This window comes from Geotrypetes seraphini, chromosome 7, assembly GCF_902459505.1.
Source record: "Geotrypetes seraphini chromosome 7, aGeoSer1.1, whole genome shotgun sequence".
Lineage (NCBI taxonomy): Eukaryota > Metazoa > Chordata > Amphibia > Gymnophiona > Dermophiidae > Geotrypetes > Geotrypetes seraphini.
This window is the reverse complement of record NC_047090.1, coordinates 132,873,027-132,894,498: the sequence shown is the minus strand read 5'-3', so window position 1 is coordinate 132,894,498 and position 21,472 is coordinate 132,873,027. Positions and strand designations below refer to the sequence as shown.

The following is a 21,472-nucleotide window of genomic DNA, read 5'->3' as shown; positions in this document are numbered from 1 at the left end:
GAATGAGTGTATAATCAATCACCCTATGTATTAAAGGCTTGTGTGAAGAGCCAGGCTTTCTACTGCTTTCTGAAGTAGAGGTAGCCTGGAGTTAGACATAACTCTTCTAGGAGTAAATTCCAGAGAGTGGGGACTACTTCTGAGAAAGCTTGCTGGTGAGTATCACATCATACAATTTCTTTTGATTAAGGTATGGATAGTGATGCTCCTTGATAGGACCTCAGAGGTCTTGAAGGTGTAGAAAGGGTTAGCTTGTTCTTTAAGTATTCTGGCCCATTTTGTCTGAAGATCTTGAAAATCAAACAGAGAGATTTAAATTTAGCCCTGTATGGTACTAGTAGCCAGTGTAGTTTGTACAGGAAAGCTGTGATGTGGTTACACCTCTTGCAGTCTTCTATTAGTCATACTGCAACATTCTGAATTAGTTGTAGCTGATGCAATCTCTTTTTGGTTAGACCAGTGTACAGGGCATTGCAATAGTCTAGACATGATGTTATCATGGCATGGACTACTGTAGTCAAACCTGTCTTTTCAATATAAGGAGAGAGATTATGTAGCTGCTGAAGATGATAGAGACAATTTTTTTAATAGTTTGAATTTGCAGGATCTGAGTGAGTGATGAGAGCATAAGAATTTGCTGCTGCTGGGTCAGACCAGTGGTCCATCATGCCCAGCAATCCACTCCCGCGGTGGCCCCCAGGTCAAGAACAGTGCCCTGAGACCAGCCCTACCTGCATACGTTCCAGTTCAACAGGAACCCGTCCAACTTTGTCTTAAATTCCTGGAGGGTGTTTTCCCCTATAACAGTCTCCGGAAGAGCATTCCAGTTTTCCACCACTCTCTGGGTAAAGAAGAACTTCCTTACGTTTGTATGGAATCTATCCCCTTTTAACTTTAGAGAGTGCCCTCTCGTTCTCCCTACCTTGGAGAGGGTGAACAACCTGTCTTTATCTACTAAGTCTCTTCCCTTCAGTATCTTGAATGTTTTTATCATGTCCCCTCTTAGTCTCCTCTTTTCAAGGGAGAATAGGCCCAGTTTCTCTAATCTCTCACTATACGGCAACTCCTCCAGCCCCTTTACCATTTTAGTTGCCCTTCTCTGGACCCTTTCGAGTATTACCGTGTCCTTCTTCATGTATGACGACCAGTGCTGGACGCAGTACTCCAGGTGAGGGCAGACCAAGGCCCGGTACAGTGGCATGACAACCCTCTCCGATCTTTTTGAGATCCCCTTCTTAATCATTCCCAGCATATTTTTGCCCTTTTTGCTGCTGCCGCACATTGCGTGGATGGCTTCATCAACTTGTCAACCAGTACTCCCAAGTCTCTTTCCTGGGGGGTCTCAACAAGTACTGTCCTGGACATCCTGTATTCGTGTATAAGATTTTTGTTACCAACATGCATCACCTTACACTTATCCACGTTGAACCTCATTTGCTATGTTGCCATGTCATGGCCCATTTCTCGAGCATGTTTGTCACGTTACAGATGTCCTGCGTTTTCACTACTCTGAAAAACTTTGCATCGTCTGCAAATTTAATCACCTCACTCGTTGTACCAATTTCCAGATCATTTATAAATATGTTGAAGAGCACGGGTCCAAGCACTGAACCCTGCGGCACTCCACTGGTGACGCTTTTCCAGTCCGAGTATTGTCCTTTTACTCCCACTCTCTGTTTCCTAGCAGTATCCCGAGATTCCTGACCTGTGATTTTAGAGGAGAGTTCATACTTCCCACCTCCCCAAATATTTTGAAGTTGGATATTTGTCCACTTGTGTTAGGAACCAAAAGAATCTGTTATGCTTGAGTTTAGGCAGAGTGTGTTGTTTGCCCATTCCTGAGTTGTGGTTAGACTGGTAGTCAGTTTACTCAAAGCTGTGGGGTAGATCTGGTTCAGTGGGTATGAGTAATTGTACATCATCAGCATAATTATAGAATTTTGTATCAATTGACTGAAGCAGCTCAACCAGAGACTTGAGGTAGATATAGACCCCTGTGGCACCCCACAGTTCGGTGCTGAAGGTAATGATGTGCTATTGCTGAACAGAACTGATTGTTGTCTGTCTGACAAATATTTGAACCATTTAAATATTGTGCCACAGATACCTGTTTCTGCCAGTGTTGAAGGTTGCTGAGAAATCCAGCAACACTAGTATTGAGGTGGATCCCCTTCCTGTTATGGTTTTTGTGCAGATAATCAAGAAGGGACACAAGAACTGTCTCTGTTCTGTACCCAGGTCTGAAGCCAGATTGAAATGGGTCTAGCCAATTCCTTTCAATTAGCCAATCATTGAGTTGAATACAGACTGTCCATTCTATAAGTTTTGCCAGGAAATGAATATTAGAGTAGTTTTCAAGCTTGTCCTCATCAAGGGATCTCTTTTTCAGTAGGAGGTGCACCACAACTCTCTTTATTGTTGCTTTAAGCTGCCCTTCCACAAGTGAGGAGCTAACAGTTTTAGTGGCCCCTTCAATGAGAACTATGTTCATTTGTTGTACTATCTTTACTGGATAGGGGTCAAGAGGGCAGGTTATAGGCTGTAGGATTTTCAGGGTTTTTGAAGAGCTTCCTTTATGACCTGGTTGAATGAGTTCCAGATGACTGTGCATGGTGGGGTGGAAAGAGTGTTCTCTTCATTAGCTGGTGAGAACTCTGATGGGACTGTCTGTAGGTCTTGATGGAGACCTTTAATTTTATTGAGAAAATATTTGGCAAAATCATTGCAAGTTAGGATCTGGGTATCATCGTCGATGAAACCTTCTGCCCAATGTGTGGCGGCAGCCAAAAAAGCAAACAGGATGCTAGGAATTATTTTAAAAGGGATGGTTAACAAGACTAAGGATATTATAATGCCTCTGTATCGCTCCATGGTGCAACCTCACTTGGAGTATTGCATTCAATTCTGGTCTCCGTATCTCAAGAAAGATATAACGGCACTAGAAAAGGTTCAAAGAAGAGCGACCAAGGTTAATGGATGCTCTAGACTACAAAGAGTGGCCAAAAGATTGGCTGAAGCTACCCTTTCATAATTTAATTAAAGATGCCATATTTAAAAGCTATGAATCACCACTCTTAGTACTGGTTGCCTCATGCAAGTTGAATACTCAGTATAGAGTCCAGTCTTACCCAGGGTTTGACAGACCACAATTACAACATCAGTCCCTTATTGTTGAGTCTGCACTAAATAAGGCCAGAAGTTTAAGAACCTATATCAGTGCTCCATCGGGCTGAGAGAGCAGAACTCTTGAAAGGTTTGGTCGTAGAGCATTCCAAAGTTATATGCTAACCTGCAGAATACTCAGCTACAATTTTTATATGACTTTTTCCACATGAAGTTTCTGATACAACGATTATCCTCCAGTGAACAATATATACCTCCACAGCATTTAAATGCTTACCAATATCTTTCCAGTGACCTCCTAGAGACAAAGTACATGGCACGTTCTGTTTTTGACGCTTTTGATGTAACTTCTCAGACATCAGCAGTCTCTGTTGCCATGAGAACGCAAGCATGGCTTTGAGTTTCTGATCTTGATGCCAACATCCAGCAATATCTACCTTGTCTGGGAGATGACCAATTTGGTGACAAAATAGAAGAAACAACACAAAAGATTAAAAGGGATGAAGATTCTATGATGACCTTATAACCTGAAATATGTAGAAGATATTACAGTCCTAAATGTTCCATGTATTATCCTAAATGGAGATAAATCCACCTCTCAAGCTCCCACTCAAAGATGCCCCAGACAACAGAAACCTCAGTCACAACCTCAATCAAAATCCCAACAGTCTTTTTGATTCCATTCTAGAGAACCTAGCCAGTATTCCTCACCCTATTTTTCAAACCCTTCCTATTAGAGGTCATTTCACATACTTCTATCAAAGATGGTCTCTCATAACAAGAGGCAACTGGGTCCTTCAGGTGGTGCAACAGGGTTATGTCCTTTGATTGCAAAAAAGACCCCAAACTATCCTTCAAGAGATTCATCTTTCAACTCCTCAGAAGACCCTCCTTCACCAGGAGCTCTCAGCCCTCCTCCAACTCAGTGCAATAGAACATGTACCTCTACAGGAGAGGGGCTGAGGGTTCTACGCTAAATATTTCCAGTGGTCTTCATCCAATTCTGGAACTCCATACTCTCAACAAATATTTAGTGAAGGAGAAGTTTTGCTTGGTCTCTCTGGAAACTTTACTATCACTTTAGAGAAGAGTGACTGGCTCTGCTCTCTAGACCTTGACCAAGCATGCACCCATATTCCCATTCTACCTACTCACAGGAAATACTTCCATTTTCAAATGGGAACATGCCACTTTCAATACAGAGTGCTCCCATTTGGTCTGGCATCAGCACCCAGAATATTCATAAAATACTTAGTAGTAGTGGCTGTAATCCTCTGCTCACACAGTTTTCATGCATTTCCTTACCTAGACAATGAGTTGATCAAGGCCCCAACACCTCAATAAGCTCAGGCCATGAATTCAACGGTACACCTTGGGTTTGCAGTTAATTTCAAGGAGTCTAATTTACAACACACTCAAATTCTAGAGTTCATTTGCTCACTGCTAGACATAACTCAAGCTTGTGCCTTTCTATCACAACAGAGACTTCATATCTGCCAGAAGGTCTCCTCTCTTTAACGCATCACTGCACAACAAATAATGCATCTCCTAGGTCACATGGCATCTACAGTTCATGTAACTCCATTTGCCCGTCTACTCATACATCTTAGGGAACCACAGTGGACACTTGACCCAATGGTCTTGTACCCTACCCCCAGGACAGTTTTAAGTGGCAGCAAGGCAATTACAAGGTTGTAGAGTTGCCCTGTAAAACCTTAAATAGGGGTGGAATACAAATAAAATAAACTAACCTTGTCCTGCAGTTTCTAAAACAGCAGGAGGAAATAAACTAATAATGATTTAAGGAAAATAGTTAAGTATAATACAGTGGTACCTTGATTTGTGAGCATAATTCGTTCCAGAAGCATGCTCACAATCCAAAGTACTCGTATAGCAAAGCAACTTTCCCTATAGGCCATAATGGCAAATCGGATGATTTGTTCCACCTGACCCCCGAGCCGACACCTGACCCCCCCGGGCCAACACCTGAGCTGACCTCGGGAACTGGCAGTATTGCTCCCCCCGAGGCCACCAGTACTTCTCCCTCCCTTCAATATCGCCTCCTCTCCCCCACTAACTGACCCTGTCCTTACCCTTGCGCCACCGGTGTTAGAAAGTGCCTGCCGCCGGTTTTCTGCTGGGCTGCTGCTGGGCCTTGAGCATCTGCACATGCTCAAGGCCTTCTGGATCTCACCCTCTCCGAGATTGTTCATTGAGATTCTTCATTGAGCTGGTGTTAGTTTTTTCACATAGTGTGGGGGTTAGTGAAACAACAGAGAAAGCACAGTTACTTACCGTAACAGGTGTTATCCAGGGACAGCAGGCAGATATTCTCACTGATGGGTGACGTCACCATGGAGCCCTCGGTATGGACCACTCTAAGAACTTGGAAAGTTCTTGATGCCCGCACCACACATGCGCGAGTGCCTTCCCGCCCGACGGAGGTGCGCGGTCCGTCAGTTAAGATAAGCCAGCTAAGAAGCCAACCCGGGGAGGTGGGAGGGTTGTGAGAATATCTGCCTGCTGTCCCTGGATAACACCTGTTACGGTAAGTAACTGTGCTTTATCCCAGGACAAGCAGGCATATCTTCTCACTGATGGGTGACCTCCAAGCTAACAGAATGGGATGGTGGGAAAGTTGGCCATTAAGAAAATAAATTTTGTAACACAGATTGGCCGAAGTGCCCATCCCGCCTGGAGAAAGACTCCAGACAGTAGTGAGAAGTGAAGGTATGAACTGAGGACCAGGTGGCAGCCTTGCAGATCTCCTCAATAGGAGTAGACCTGAGGAAAGCAACAGAGGCTGCCATAGCTCGAACTTTATGGGCTGTGACACAGCTCTCTAGTGTCAGTCCGGTCTGAGCATAGCAGAATGAAATGCAGGCGGCAAGCCAATTGGAAATTGTTCTCTTGGAAATAGGCTGTCCCAACTTATTTGGATCAAATGAGAGAAAAAGTTAGGGAGAGGTTCTGTGTGGCTTTGTACAATCCAGGTAATAAGCCAAAGCACGTTTACAGTCTAAAGTATGTAAAGCTTGTTTCCTAGGGTGGAAATGAGGTTTTGGAAAAAACACAGGAAGAACAATAGATTGATTGAGGTGAAAGTCAGATACAACTTTAGGTAGAAACTTAGGGTGAGTACGGAGTACCTTATCATGATGAAAATCTGTAAAAGGTGGATCCGCAACTTGTGCATGCAACTCACTGACCCTCCTGGCAGAGGTGAGAGCAATAAGAAAAACCACTTTCCAGGTAAGAAACTTGAGAGGAGCCGTGTCCATTGGTTCAAACGGAGGCTTCATCAAACTGGAAAGAACCACATTAAGGTCCCAGACTACTGGTGGAGGCCTGAAAGGTGGTTTCACATTGAAAAGGCCCTTCATGAATCTGGATACAGAGGATGAGTAGTAAGAGGTTTGCCCTACACTGGCTCATGAAAAGCAGTAATAGCACTGAGATGGACTCTAATAGATGTAGACTTAAGACCAAAGTCCAACAGAGAAAGGAGATAATCCAGCACTGATTCCACTGCCAAGGAAGCTGGATCATGATGATGAAGTAAACACCAGGAAGAAAACCGAGTCCACTTTTGTTGATAACATTGCTGAGTGGCCAGTTTCCTGGAAGCATCAATAATTTGACGAACAGGCTGAGACAGGCGTAATCGAGTAGAAGTCAGCCCGAGAAAAAACAAGTTGTCAGGTATAGAGACTGAAGGTTTTGGATGTAGAAGGGATTGCTGATTCTGAGTAAGCAGAGTAGGAAACACTGGAAGTAGTATGGGTTCCCTGGAACTGAGTTGTAGGAGGAGGGAAAACCAATGTTGTCTGGGCCACTGTGGAGCAATGAGAATCATAGTGGCTGACTCCCTTTTGAGTTTGAACAGAGTTCTCAATATGAGAGGAAGTGGAGGAAAGGCATATAGAAACCGACCCGTCCAATCCAGTAGAAATGCATCTGCCACCAGACGGAGAGGAGAGTAAAGTCTGGAGCAAAACTGGGGCAGCTGATGATTGTGAGGAGCTGCAAACAAGTCCACCTGCGGTATGCCCCATTGAGTAAATACTGCTTGGAGAGTGAAAACGTTGAGAGTCCATTCATGAGGTTGAAGAATTCTGCTGAGGTTGTCTGCTAGAGAATTCTTCTCGCCTTGAATGTATACTGCTTTCAGGAACAGATGACGAGCTGTCACCCAGGACCAAATCCTGACCAAATCCCAGGACCAAATCCTGACAACAGGAAAGAACCCGTGCCTCCCTGTTTGTTGATGTAAATACATTGCTACTTGATTGTCTGTGCAAAGAAGGAGGACTTGAGGAGAAAGAAGATGTTGAAATGCCTTGAGGGCATAAAACATCACCCTGAGTTCCAGAAAATTAATGTGAAATTTTTGCTTGTTGACAGTCCAAAAACCCCGAGTTTGTAGATTGTCCATATGCGCCCCCCAGGCATAAGGGGATGCGTCCGTAGTGATGATTTTGTAATGAGGCGGCAAATGAAAAAGGAGACCTCTGGAAAGATTGGAGGAGGTCATCCACCAAAGCAGAGACTGCAGAAGAGACAATGTGACGGACATGTGCTTCGAGAGACGATCCTTGGCTTGAGACTACTGGGACGCTAGAGCCCATTGAAGAGTATGTAGATGAAGTCTTGCCAGAGGTGTGACCTGGACCGTGGAAGCCATATGACCCAGAAGAACCATCATGTGTCTAGCAGAGATGGTCTGAAGAGGAAGCAATTGCTGACAGAGACAGATGAGAGTCTGAAGTCGATCTGGTGGAAGGAACGCTCTCATCAGAGTAGTGTCCAGAATTGTTCCAATGAATCGGAGACGCTGTGTTGGAATGAGATTTAATTTGGGAAAATTGACTTCGAATCCTAGAAGCTGAAGAAGAGAGATGGTTTGAGATGTCGCATGAGCCACTCTCTGACAGTCGTCCATGTTGGGAAAGACCTGGAGTCCGTGTAACCGTAGACAAGCCGCCACCACAATGAGGCATTTTGTGAATACCCGGGGAGAAGATGCCAACTCGAAGGGAAGAACCTTGTACTGGTAATGTTGATGATGAATTTGAAACCGAAGATACTTCCGAGAGGCCGGATGCATGGGTATATGCGAGTAGGCTTCTTTGAGGTCTAGGGAGCATAGCCAATCGTTGAGATTGAGATAAGGATATAGGAGAGCTAGTGACAACATCCTGAATTTTTCTAGACCAAGAAGTTGTTGAGAGCTCTGAGATCCAAAATGGGTCTGAGTCCTCCTGTCTTCTTGGGAACAAAACCCCTTCCCCTGCTAGTCGAGAGAAACTTCTTCGATGGCATTTAGCTGAAGAAGAGATTGTACTTCTTGAAGAAGAACAGAGGACTGTGCAGGGTCCAAAGCAGACTCTTTTGGGGGGCAGTCTGGAGGAAGAGTCTGGAAATGAAGATTGTAACCCTGACGAACGATGGTGTTCAGAACCCAATGGTCCGAAGTAATGAGTTCTCAATGGTTGATGAAGCACTGAAGACGACTCCCTATGGGCTGAGGCAATGGATGAGAAATGTGAAGATTGGCTATGCTCCAAAGAAACAGGTCAAAAGGACTGCTGAGATTTAGGTTGTGCAGCCGGTTGTTTCTGCTGATGTTGACAAGGCTGCTGTTGAGATTAGCGTGGTCTCCGAGGTTGAGACTGAGGTTGTTGTAGGGGTCTAGCAGCAAACCTACGTTGCTATGTAGATTGTGGCCTGAAAGGATGAGTAGGCGAAGGCTTTTTCTTGTTCTTGATTAAAGTATCCCACCTGGTTTCATGAGTTGAGAGCTTCTGGGTCGTAGTATCTAAAGACTCACCAAAAAGCTCATCGCCCAAACAAGGAGCATTGGCCAGACAATCCTGATGATTAACATCCAATTCAGAAACTTGAAGCCAAGCTAACCTTCTCATGGCAACAGACATGGCGGTAGCTCTGGAGGTAAGCTCAAAGGTATCATAAACAGAGCAAACCAAGAACTTTCGTAATTGTAACAAGGAAGCAATATGCTGCTGAAAAAGAGAAAGCTTTCGGTCAGGTAAATATTTCTGGAAAGCCGACACTTGTTGAATTAAATGTTTAAGGTAAAATGAGAAATGGAAAGCATAATTTCCAGATCGATTGGAAGCGTAGAATTTTGAAATAAACGTTTGCCAAAACGATCCATAGTTTTACCCTCTCAGCCAGGAGGAACAGAAGCATAAACACTGGCACCTGCAGATTTCTTAAGAGTAGACTCAACAAGAAGAGACTCATGAGGCAGTTGTGGCTTATCAAAACCAGGAAGAGCCACCACCCTGTAAAGAGAGTCCAGCTTCTGGGGAGCTCCTGGAATAGTTAACGGAGTTTCTAAATTTTTATAAGTCTTCCTAGGAGGTTGATCAAAATCTAATGCATCCAAAAATGCTTTAGATTTTTTAGAATCAGATTCAAGAGGAATGGAAAGCGCCTCTGACATTTTCCTCAAGAACTTAGAAAGGGAGGTCTGTTCAGGCTTTGAAACAGGCTCCCTAGAAGAACCATCCTCATCTGAGGAAGCCTCTTTGGCTGTAAGAATAGGTTCCTCGGAGTCTTCCCAAAGATCCGAGTCTTTCTTCTGTAGAACCTGGGAAATGGGTGTCGAAGGCTCGACATGCTTAGTCTTCCGAAGAGACTTGCCTGATTTGACCGACATCGTCTCAGGCGATGTCAATGAAGAATGATGTCGAGCCAAATCCGACATCGCACCAGAAGACAAAACTGTCGACACCGATGACACTTTCCTGGTGGGTGCCGGTGTCAAGATGGATGTCCGCATCGATGGCTCAGACCTGGCCTATGCTGCTAAAGTCGATGCCGAGACCATGTGCTCAGACCGAGCCGACACTGGAGGAGCCGGTGTCACCATGATCAGGAGCAATAGCTATAATTGCTCTCGTAACTGCTCTCGCAATTGCTCTTTAACCACCTCAGCAATTGTGTCCTCGAGAGACTGCACCGGTACCGCTTGCTTTTTCCTCGGTACCGTAGGTGCCGTTCTGTGCTCCGGAGATGAGGAGGCCGATGACGAGGCACTCACCTCTATCGGAGCCGAGCATTTTTTAGCACGCCTCGAGGTCGGCAGGACTTGACTCACTGCAGTAATGACCTGAAGATCTGAAAGGTAAGAAGGCTTCTTAGCCGGCTTACTCACGGACACCGAGGGAGAATCCTGCAATGTCAAATGGTGCGAAGTCGACTTTGGCGTAGACTCCGACACCGACGCCGGTACCAATGCCAAGTCTCCTTCCATAGCAGGCCCAAATAATAATCACTGCTGGATCTGTCGGTTTCGAAGTGTCCTTTTCCGAAGAGAAGGACAACGAGAACAGAATTCAGCCTTATGGTCTGGCCCGAGACATTGAAGGCACCAGCGATGCGGGTCCGTGAAGGAAATCGGACGATTACACTGTCCGCACTTCTTAAACCCTGTAGATGATCGTGACATCGAAGGGAAAACGGCCTCAGCCAATTCGAAGGTCGAGGCTTGAGGCTGAAAAGAGGCCCCACCGGGCCGCGTGTGTAAAAGTGAAAAAGTAAAAAAAAAATTTTTTTTTTCTTTAAATAAAAGAAAAAGAAATAAGGATTAAATCCTAAGAAAAAAGAAGTACAGCGCGAGTGAGAAGGCAGTGAAAAAGACGCAAGTCAAAAAAGAGAAATTGACTAGCTCGACTAGACAAAATAACTGACGGTCCGTGCGCCTCCGTCGGGCGGGAAGGCACTCATGCATGCGCGGTGCAGGCATCAATAACTTTCTAAGTTCTTAGAGTGGTCCTTACCGAGGGCTCCGTGGTGACGTCATCCATCAGTGAGAAGATATACCTGCTTGTCCTGGGATAATATTCTTTCAAAACCTGCAAATGCAAAGCTAGAAAGCCACAGCAATTACATAAACTTCCCCATGAGCCCCAGGATTCATATATTTTTAACCCCTTAGGGGTTACAGTCTCAAGCCACCGAAGCACGCTCCCAATGATTATGAGTAACCTTGGAACTTCATCAGTCCCTTCAGTGGTGGTTATCACCAGCCAGTCTTTCCCAGGGGCCTGCCTTCTTTTCCATGCTCCACCACATCAAAAATATTAATAATGGATGCTTCCATGTTTGGTTGGGAAGTCCACCTCAACGGCCTCCATACTCAAAGTAGCTGGCATTCTCATGGAAAAACTCTCAACATCAGTCTCCTTGAGCTTCAAGCAATCTTCAGTGCTCTATGCATGTTCCAAGATCACCTCCTCAATCAAGTAGTACTCATTCAAACAAACAAGCAAGTAGCCATGTACCACTTTAACAAACGGGGAAAAGGGGGGAGATACAGGGTCTCTCCTTTTTCCTATTTTGCCAAGAAGCAATTCAAATCTGGTCCTGGGCAATTCCACTCAACATATTCCTCAAAGCAATCTACCTCATAGAACTCAAAATACCTTAACAGACAGGTTGAACAGACTTCTACAACCTCATGAGTGGTCTCTCAACTCAGCCCTTGTACGTCAGATATTCAATGTTTGGGGGACTCTAGATGTGGATCTCTTTGCTTTCCCCCACAATCACAAACTTCCAGTCTTCTTCCAGAATCTGCTTCCAGTCCAATGCTTTCCTCCTCGATTGGCCAGACAAGCTTCTGTATGCTGTCTCTCCAATATCTCTAATAGGGAGGACTCTACTCAAACTCCACCAAGAGCAGGCCACCATCATTCTCATAGCACCTCAGTGTCCGCAAAAACCATGGTTCCCTCTTCTTCAATTCAGTGTATGGGAACTCATCACAGTTCAAATCTTTCCAACGTTGCTGATACTGAATGAAGGTTCTCTTCAACATCCCTATCTATGTTCCTTTGCTCTCACAGCCTGACATCTCTCTCCCAACAAGTAGATAAATTTACACTATCTGCACCAGTGTCAGCCAACATTGAAGCCTCTAGAAAACCTTCCACACAACAGTATTACTGTTTTAAGTGGATTCGCTTCACAGTATGGTGTAATCTCAACTCACTCATTGATTCTGGACTTCTGCATCTTTCTAACTCTGGTCTCAAAACTACTTCAGTTAGAGTTCATCTCAGTGCTATTTATGCTTTTCATATGCCTCTTGATAAAAAGTACATACTTTAAATTTTCAGATTAATGAAAAGCCTTTAGCATACCAAACTACCAATCAAGACTCCTCTTGTTGCTTGGGATCTTAATGTTATACTTTCCATGCTCATGAAATCTCCTTTTTAGCCACTTTCAACTTCATCTCTCAAATATCTCACTTGGAAAATAGTCTTCCTCATAGCTCTCTTATTTCTGCAAGAAGAGTCAGTGAACTTAAAGCACTGGTATCAGATCCTCCTTACACAACGTTCTACCATGACAGAGTGGTTCTTCGCTTTCATCCCAAGTTTCTCCCAAAAGTTGTTTCAGAATTCCATCTGAACCTGGCTATGGTTTTTTCCTGTCTTTTTTCCAAGACCACATTCTTACCCTGGAGAAGTAGCACTCCACACATTGAACTGTAAAAGTTCACTAGCTTATTACTTGGATCGCACCAAACCTCACATGGCTTCTACTCAGCTGTTCCTGTCATTTGATCCTAACAGCAGACTTGGAGCTCCTGTCACCAAGATAACTATTTCTGCATGGCTGGCAGACTGTATCTTTTTGCTGTGCTCGGACTGGGTGGACGCTGAAAAGTGTATCTGTAAAGCAGCCATCTGGTCCTCAATTCATGCCTTCACATCCCACTATTGTTTGGAGATAGCTGGTTCTACAGAATTTATTCTCCACTTAGATGCCAACTTCCCTCCAGCCCTTTTGGTTTCGCCAGGCTTATGATAGAATCAAACACATCTTATCAGAGGCATGTTCCTGGCAGCTAGGGAGTCCCACATGTGAGACTATGCTGCCTGCTTGTCCTAGGATAAAGCACAGTTATTTACCTATAATAGGTATTATCCAAGGACAGCAGGCAGATATTCTCATAACCCTCTCACCTCCCCTAGTTGGCTTCTTAGTTTTTTTAAAGAATTGATGGTCTCACGATCTGACGTCGGGTGGGAAGGCGGTCTTGAGACTTATCAGTCTTTAAAGTGACAGTACACTTTTGCACTCTCCATACTGGGCTCCCTGGATGACCTCACCCACGTGAGAATATCTGCCTACTGTCCTCAGATAAACACCTGTTATAGATAAGTAACTGTGCTGAGGTTTGCTAAGCATTATTTGTGGCTGAGGAATTAATCTGCTGATTCAGCTTTGAAATTTCATCTCAATTAATTTCTTTTTAAAGGTAAATTATTGTTTGGAGAAGACCTCAGGAAACTAGTTATAGATTTGGGGAAAGTTAGACCTTAAAGACATGAGAAGTGCTCCTCTAGCACAGGAGTGCATCTTCTCTTCCACTGAGAAGAGGAGCATCTGTTGAAGCTCTTAGTAACACATAATGGAGGGATTCGCAATCTTTAGGCAGATTTCCTCAGTAGGCACTCCTTATATCAAGGAAGTGGGAATTGTCAAAGGAAGACTTCACCCTTATTGTACAGTGCTAAAGCCTTCCAATTTTAGACCTAATTGCTTCCGGAGGGAATTCCAAAGTCCCCAAATTCTTCAATCATCGCAATGAATAAAGTGCCAAGGATCTAGGTGCCTTAGTTCAGCAGTGGATCTGCAAGCACCAAAGTACTGGAGACCACATCAAATCAACACCACAAAACACAACAAAAAATGGTTTGCAGATAATTAAAATGTTTATTGCATCAATTACAAAACTTGTAGGTGAATTAAAAACCGGATAAATGCTAGTTTCAAATTGCCCTCTATAATGTTTTATATCCAAAGAAAGGAATCTCTCTAGTATCATAATTAAGGTTTGAATCACTTGTGTTTAGCCAATTAAAATATTCAAATAAATGTTCCTTGGTGCCCTGCTAAAGCAGGGAAGTATAATCAACATATCACTGCCATAAATGTATATTCTCTTTAAATTGATGGGTAGTCAAATGTTTACCTCAAATTTGGTGACAAAGGTTAACAATGGAAGGTGCTGATTACCAACATGGCTATACCTTTGATTTGTTTGTAAAAATCACCTTGAAAACATACATAGTTTTCTTTCAACGCTAAGGTAGCTAATACAACAATAAATGGCAGTAGAAATTCATAGACAAAAATCTATCTTTAAGTATATTTCTTACAATTCTGATAGCTTCTGTTTGCGGCATGTTGATTTAAAGAGATTTCGTTTCCATCCTAACTAATAGGACCTTGTCTATATTGATTAAATTCTTCAAAATGTGGATCATGAGGGTAGAGTCTCTGATGTAGGATAGGATTTTTTTGTTCTAGTAGTCTGAGGAACTTAGCAACAAAGATGGAAAAAGGCTCTAAAATGGAGTCACTTGTCAAGATAATTCATCTACCAGGGATAAAGAAAAAGATGGGTACAGTATACTGTAATAGTAGTAGTAGTATAGTGGGTTTGGCTGGGTAGGATATCTTTAGTCATCTGTGACCACACAATGGTTTCCTCTGTGTTTTTCTGCCTTGGCTAGTGTTGGGTTGAGTATGTAGAAAGATACATCTCATCCTAGGCAAGTGATTCTCATAACTCCAAACTGGTCCAGGAGACCTTGATATGCAGACCTAATTTGTCTTCAGGTAGATCAGGCACTTCTCCCTCAGCAGAGGGAACTTTTTTCCCAGTGAACTATAGTAATGGAAGATCCATCCCCCTTTGGTTCTTGAATGGTCAAGATTTCAGCATTAGGGTTACTCAGAGAAAATAACTTTCACCTTATTGCACACTAGAAATTATTCCACTTCAATAGCCTATGCAAGATTATGCAGAGTTTTTGAGAACTGGTGTTTCCAAAGGTCTTTTTTCTTTTTACTCCTCTATTTCTCACATTCTGGTTTTTCTTCAGGAAGGTTTTAAAAAGGGCCTGGCCCTTGAATCTTTGAGAGTACAGATTGCAGCTCTGGGTTGTTTTAAGGTATTACTTGGAAATTTCTTTCATAGCTGTTCATCCTAATCTAGTTCATTTTTTGAAAGGAGTCAACTGTCACTGGCTCCATGTGGACCATGTTTCCAGAATGGAATCTTAATCTAGTCCTCAGAATGTTGCAATGAGAGCCTTTTGAGCTACTGAAAAAGGCTACCAGGAGAGTGTCACATTGGCAGGCTCTTTTATGTAGAGACTCATTTTTCTTCTTTTTGGAAGAAGTATGCACTCTTTCCTCATTTTTCTTGATAATTTTCTCTTTTTTTAAATTTTTTAGTCAAACTCTAATCCTTATTCTGTTTGGGGGGAGGATTCTGGCTCTGAATTTACAACCTTGAAATTATTGTATGTCTGGTGAGCTTTGATTAGATATTTAGAGGTCACTAATAATTACTGTAGACCTGACTGACTTTTTGTTCTTTTTAGCAGCCCTAAGAAGTAGAATTCAAAGCTTGCTTGCTGGTCAAAGGAAAATATTTCTTTGATATATTTTCTTGCAGAAAAACAATTGCTCTGTGTTCTAGGAGTACTTTCTACCAGGGTGGTGGCTCTTCTGGGCAGAGTTAAAACCTGTTCCTCTGGAAGAAATTTGTAAGGTGGTGACATGGTCCTCACTTTACTTCTTTTCTAAACATTACAGGCTGGATGTTATCACCAATAAAGAAACTTTCTTCAATGCTTCAGTACTCAGACCAGGTTTCTGGATATCTCCCTTCGTAAGAACTGCTTTACACATCCCACAAGTTCTGGACTGGTCTGGTGAGGATGCTAAGGAATGAGAAACTAGATATCATCTGCTAACTTTCTATCTTTTAGTTCCAACAGACCAGTCTAGATTCCTGCCCTAATTCAGAATAAGTAACTTAACAATTTATCACACTTGTTCTTCTCGATTCAGAGTTCATGTTCTTCTAGTTAGTATTTTTTTTTAATCTAACATTTTTAAAGAATTTTATTATTTAATGGGTACATAAGGAGGAGTGAAGATGTTCTCTATATCTACTGTAGTTTAGAGGACTGTTCATTGTTTTAATGACACACTGACAGAAGGATCTGCATAATGCCCTATTAGCGTAGTCCATAATTCATTGTTCTATGTTTCCACTTGATGGCTTAATGGACACAACACTTTTAAGTTCTGGACTGGTCTGATGGTAGTAGAGGAAAGAAAATTAGCAAGTAAAATCTAATTGCTCCATACAACAAAATATATCAAAATCCTCAAAAAATATATAGACAATGGTTAAAAATCTGCAGAGCGTCATCTGAAATGATGAGACTCATCTCAGTGTAATCGTTCAAACAATCAATGGTTTAAAGCCGTCCCTCCCCCAAAAAAAGGATACACAACTCTAATTGCATTGAAATCTCATATGTGTTTCAGCCTTTAGTGCATAGGAACACATTTCTTCCCGATACATGTCTGGTTTGTGGATGATGTTTCATGAATGAGTAAAGCAAATTTTTATTTGAAAATATGAACATCTTTATTGAAATCTTAAAGATACGTCAACATTGACTGTATAGTTTCAGAGAATACAATTTTAATATGTATAGATGTGTGTGCATGTCTATAGATTTTGAAGTACAATTTTTTAAACATGGTTGATCCCACACTGAGTTAAAAATAGAAATGTATGTTTGTCACTGAACCCCCTTGTTTTTCTTTTCCCTCCTATCGGATATAAAATATGACTAAACAACATTATAAATTTACAACTGTGCAAATTAATGTACTGAGAAGTCAGCATTTCCTTTTACTGTGAAAATCTGATAACTGGGATACATAGGAAAAATTTTGTCTTGTAGTCTCTGACATATTCCATGACATAGTCCATGACATATTTCATCAGAAACCTCAACCTGATTTTTACCTTCCTGGCCCATGTGTAGCACATTTTCATATTTGTAGCTAATGTCTATATCTGAACAGTCCCCTTCTGAGATTGGCAGTTGGCAAGCATCAGTAATTGCTCTTAGGATCCCAGTTTACAATCTACAATGGTGTTAAAAGATGAAGGCCCATGATATCATTTGTTGATTCATGATAGCTACTAACTACATATATCCCCCAGTACGGTATAAAATTGACAAATATGACTTTATCTGCAGGAGTCGTTTTGTGTTTGTTCCTGGTCCTGAAGACCCAGGTCCTGGATTCATTTTACCACGGTGAGTGTGCTCTTTCTTTTAATAATTATGTTGTATTTTTCTTCATATTTATGGAAAGTGCTTCATTTTGTATGAAATTTATAAATTATTCTGTAATTTATTAAAGAAATGGACAAGTTTATTCAATAAAATACTTCTGCAATATAAATGATGATAAAAATCTATGTGTAAAAAATAACATACCTTTAAAACACAGCTACCAAATTATAAACATTGTGCATCTATGATACCTGATAAAATATACGGCCATAGAAGTCAACTTTTCAAAATGATTGGTGGTGTTTCACATAATAAACAAATGGGCTCCCTCATCAGCATAGAAACATGACAGCAGATAAAGGCCAAATGGCCCATCTAGTCTCTGAACAGCCCCTCCACAGCATTCACAATACCCTCCACTCCCTAAAAGACCTCACATGCCTATCCCATGCTATCTTGAATTTTGATACAGTCCATCTAGTCTCCGAGTGGCCTGTCTAGTCTCCAAATAGCCCCTCCACAGCATTCACGATCTCCTCCACTCCCTAAGAGATCTTACATGCCTATCCCACGCTATCTTGAATTCAGATACAGTCTTCAATTCCACCCTTTCTGTAAAGAAGTATTTTCTTACATTACTTTTGACCCTATCGCTTGTTAATTTCATCCTATGCCCTTTCCTTCTGGAGTTTTTCTTCATTTGAAAAAGATTCACCTCCTGTACATTAACGTCATGGAGATATTTAAACATCTCTATCATATCCCATGTCTCCCATCTTTTTTCCAGAGTCTGTCCCCATATGATTTATAACAAAGACCACTAACCAATTTTGTAGCAGCCCTCTGGACTGACTCCATCCTTTTTGAAAGAGCAATCTCTAAAATTGCACACAGTATTCCAATGGGGCCTCACCAGAGACTTACACAATGGCATTATCACCTCCCTTTTCCTACTGTCTATTTCTCTCCTTATGCACCCAAGCATCTTCTTGGCTTTGACCATCAGTTTTTCTACCTGTTTTACCACCCTGAGATCATCAGACACAATCACCCCCAAGTCCTGCTCTTCTGGAGTTTGATCAATATTGGGGGTACTCAAGCACCCAAAGAGCTGGTACCTATGTATGTGACCAAAAGCCTGATTCAGTGCTTTTCCATAGATGCTGAATGGAAAAAAGCTATAGTAAACAGGTTTCTAAATGTACATCCAGCAATGAATGTGTATTCTTATCATATTATGTTTATGTTTGTTTATTTAAGATTTGATATACCGCTCCTGCATTTTACTGACCTAAGCGGTTTACAATGAAATTAGGTACTTGAGAAAAACTACCCTATCTGTCCCGAAGGCTCACAATCTAGCTAAAGTACCTGATTAAAATAAAAATATTAACAAAACATTATAATTGTCATCAAATAGAATAAATTTAGCATATACACTCAGTGGTGAATTTGTTCAGGGAAGTACTTTATCCAGATTCTGATAGAAGTAAATTGATGAAGATGATGGACCAACATGAATTACTCAAAGATTTATAAAGTAAATTCCAGTTTTCTTCTGAATCAATATAGATATCTAAAACTCTGCCCTAAAGAATGGATGATGATAATTGCTAGTTAGAGAACATCAAATTTAGCAGAACAGACATCTATAATAAGAGTTCTTGTACATTTGGAAAAGAATGTTTGGTAGCCCCAGTGGTCTGTGGTCCCTCACTGGGTATGGATTTTTCTTTTGGGAGAGACAGAATATATACTTTATAGGCAGTAGCATGATTCTATAGGAAGTAGCATGATTCTGATTAGGTCTACCACCCATGGTATACAGGGCTTTGGGGTGGGACCAACTACGGCTGGGAAAACATTGAGCCCTGGAATCATTCACGCTACCTCTTCTACTTTCAGTGGCTTAGTTCTGTCTAAGTTTTATTTTGAATCAATACAGTTTACTTAATATAATTAAAGACTGGGACACAAGGGAAAGGAATAGATTTTCAGCATATAAAATAGTAAAATATAAGCTTGAGGTGTCTGAGACAATCAGGGCCTTAGGCCCCTCCCCGTGCATCACATGATGCACCTGGGGAGTGTCTTCATCAGGGAGGAGGATCAGGAGGTGTTTTCAGTACCTCCTGCTCCCAATTTCAAAGTACGGGGGCACGGGAGCCTGGAGGGGGAGAGTGGGATGTCTGGTGATAGGAGGGAGTGGGTATCCCTTCTGCCTTTTTCTTCGAGGGAAGGGGAGGTGGGGAGGTCTTTCTGGGGGGGGAAGGAGTGGGCGGTGCCTTTTGGGCAGGAGGGGAGTGGGCATCCCTCCTGCCATCTTTTTGGAGTTCAAGGGGGGGGCAGTGGCTCGGGAATGCTAAAACGGGGGGGGAGGTGCTTTTTTAATGGAACAGATGGCGTGCAGAACATCTGTTCCATTTTTTAAAAAAAGCAAGAGCCCTGACAGCAGTGGCAGGAGGCTGCTTCCCTTGTCATTACTGTTAGGGCTCTGCATTGTGTCAATCTCTCACTGAGCGATTGAGTCGGTGGGTTAGCAGTGTTATTGGGTCACAGGGCTGGACAATATTGTAAGGTATGTTTGATGTGACTTTGTCTGCTATATTCACTTGGCAAAGCTAACAATTGCTTAGTTCCAGAAGGAAGTTTTTGAGCCAGTTTTGGATTACTGACAACCCTATCCTGATGGTATTTTGGGACCTGTAGTATTGATTTCAATGGGTAGATTCAAGAATTATAAGTACCATAGAGCTTTAGAATACAAGTTATCCCAGGACAAGCAGCCAGCCTATTCTCAACATGTGGGTGGCGTCATCTATGGAACCTGGATGTGGACAGCTTCGTAAGCAGACTTGCTTGAAGAACTTTAGAAAGTTCACGACTGCCGTACCAAGCATGCGCGAGTACCTTCCTGCCCAATGCAGGGCGCATGTCTCCTCAGTTCTCAGTTTTCCATGGAGCTGAGAAGTCCTATTTTGATGCTCTGTGCTAGATTCAGTTCTACTTTGTGCCTTCTCTCACCGTGGCTCATGAATTATTTTCTTACAGGTCTCGCTGTGTTTTTTTAGCATTTTCATTTTTTTTTTTTTTAACTTAATTTTATTTTTTCTATGTGTCAAGGCGGGGCCTGCCTTGCGTCCTCAACCTGCGGGCTTTGATCTTGCTGCAGCTATTTTTCCATTTATGTCCCAGCCGGTCACAGGCTTCAAGAAGTGTAGCCATTGCCAACGCGCTATCTCCCTTACTGACCCACATAGGTGGTGTGTTCAGTGTTTGGGACCTGACCATCGTCCTGGAGTCTTGTACCTGCTGTGCTACACTTCAGCCTCGAGCCATCAAATGTCGTCGAGTTCAGGTGGAGAAACTTCGGCGGTATGGATCCATTTACCCTGGTCTCGACCTCAACCTGGAATCCAGTCAAGCTTCTTATGGGGGTTCCGCCTTCTGCCTTGACCTCAACCTTAATCAAACCCTCCTCGTTTGGGGGAGTCCTCGTCCTCGGGCAAATCTGCTAATCTTTTCCTGAGGAGCCGTTTTCCTCGCTGCCTTTCTCAGGTCACATACCAGCAGTGGTAATCAAGCTGCCCAAGAAGAATGTCTCAAAGTTGCAGAGTCATTATTCCTCCTCTTCCTCGGAGACTATAGCCACACCAAATGTACCAGATCCTCACGTCTCAGTGTCACATTTGCAGGCTATAATCCAGACCATTATGGCTCAGGAGTTTGGTAATATGCTTGCCAAACATACTCCTACCTCGACTCTTCTTCCTGCAGTACAGTCTGAGCACTTAGCAGTCTTTGCAAGTATCTCATCTGGAGTATAAGTACGCTACTCAAGGAACCGAGTCCTTGTCAGTGCCTCGAGATACCTCGACACAAGGAGCTCAGTCCTTTTTGGGGTCTCAATCTCCAGCCTCCAGCCCTCCTTCCTCGCATAAGGTGTTGCCCTTTCCAAGGCATAGGGTGAAGACTCCTCGACGTTCCTCTCAGCGGGACCTGCCTGGTTTGAGGCACAGCTTTTCACATGAGTCGAGGCATACATCCTCTTCTCGAGACAGGCCTCGTTTCTCCAGGCCTCGAGACTCTTTGAGGCCTCCAACTCCAAAGTCGAGGACACCACCTCCAGAGCTTTACACCTATGCTTCTTCTCCTGTGAGGGATTGTCTCCATTCTCTCAGTGAGTC

General features: G+C 42.7%; 1 protein-coding gene across 4 annotated transcripts in view; it reads left to right on the top strand.

The window, feature by feature from the left end:
- POLE2 (DNA polymerase epsilon 2, accessory subunit) overlaps window positions 1-21,472 on the top strand; it is a 102,898-nt gene that overhangs the window by 56,690 nt on the left and 24,736 nt on the right. For 3 of the 4 annotated variants that reach the window (XM_033952462.1, XM_033952463.1, XM_033952464.1), the window contains exon 14: window positions 17,247-17,306. In XM_033952462.1, coding sequence (XP_033808353.1) covers window positions 17,247-17,306 — 60 coding nt within the window. Of the gene's footprint in view, window positions 1-15,774; window positions 15,894-17,246; window positions 17,307-21,472 lie in introns of all 4 variants that reach the window. The other variant, XR_004540150.1, reaches the window with a different exon arrangement.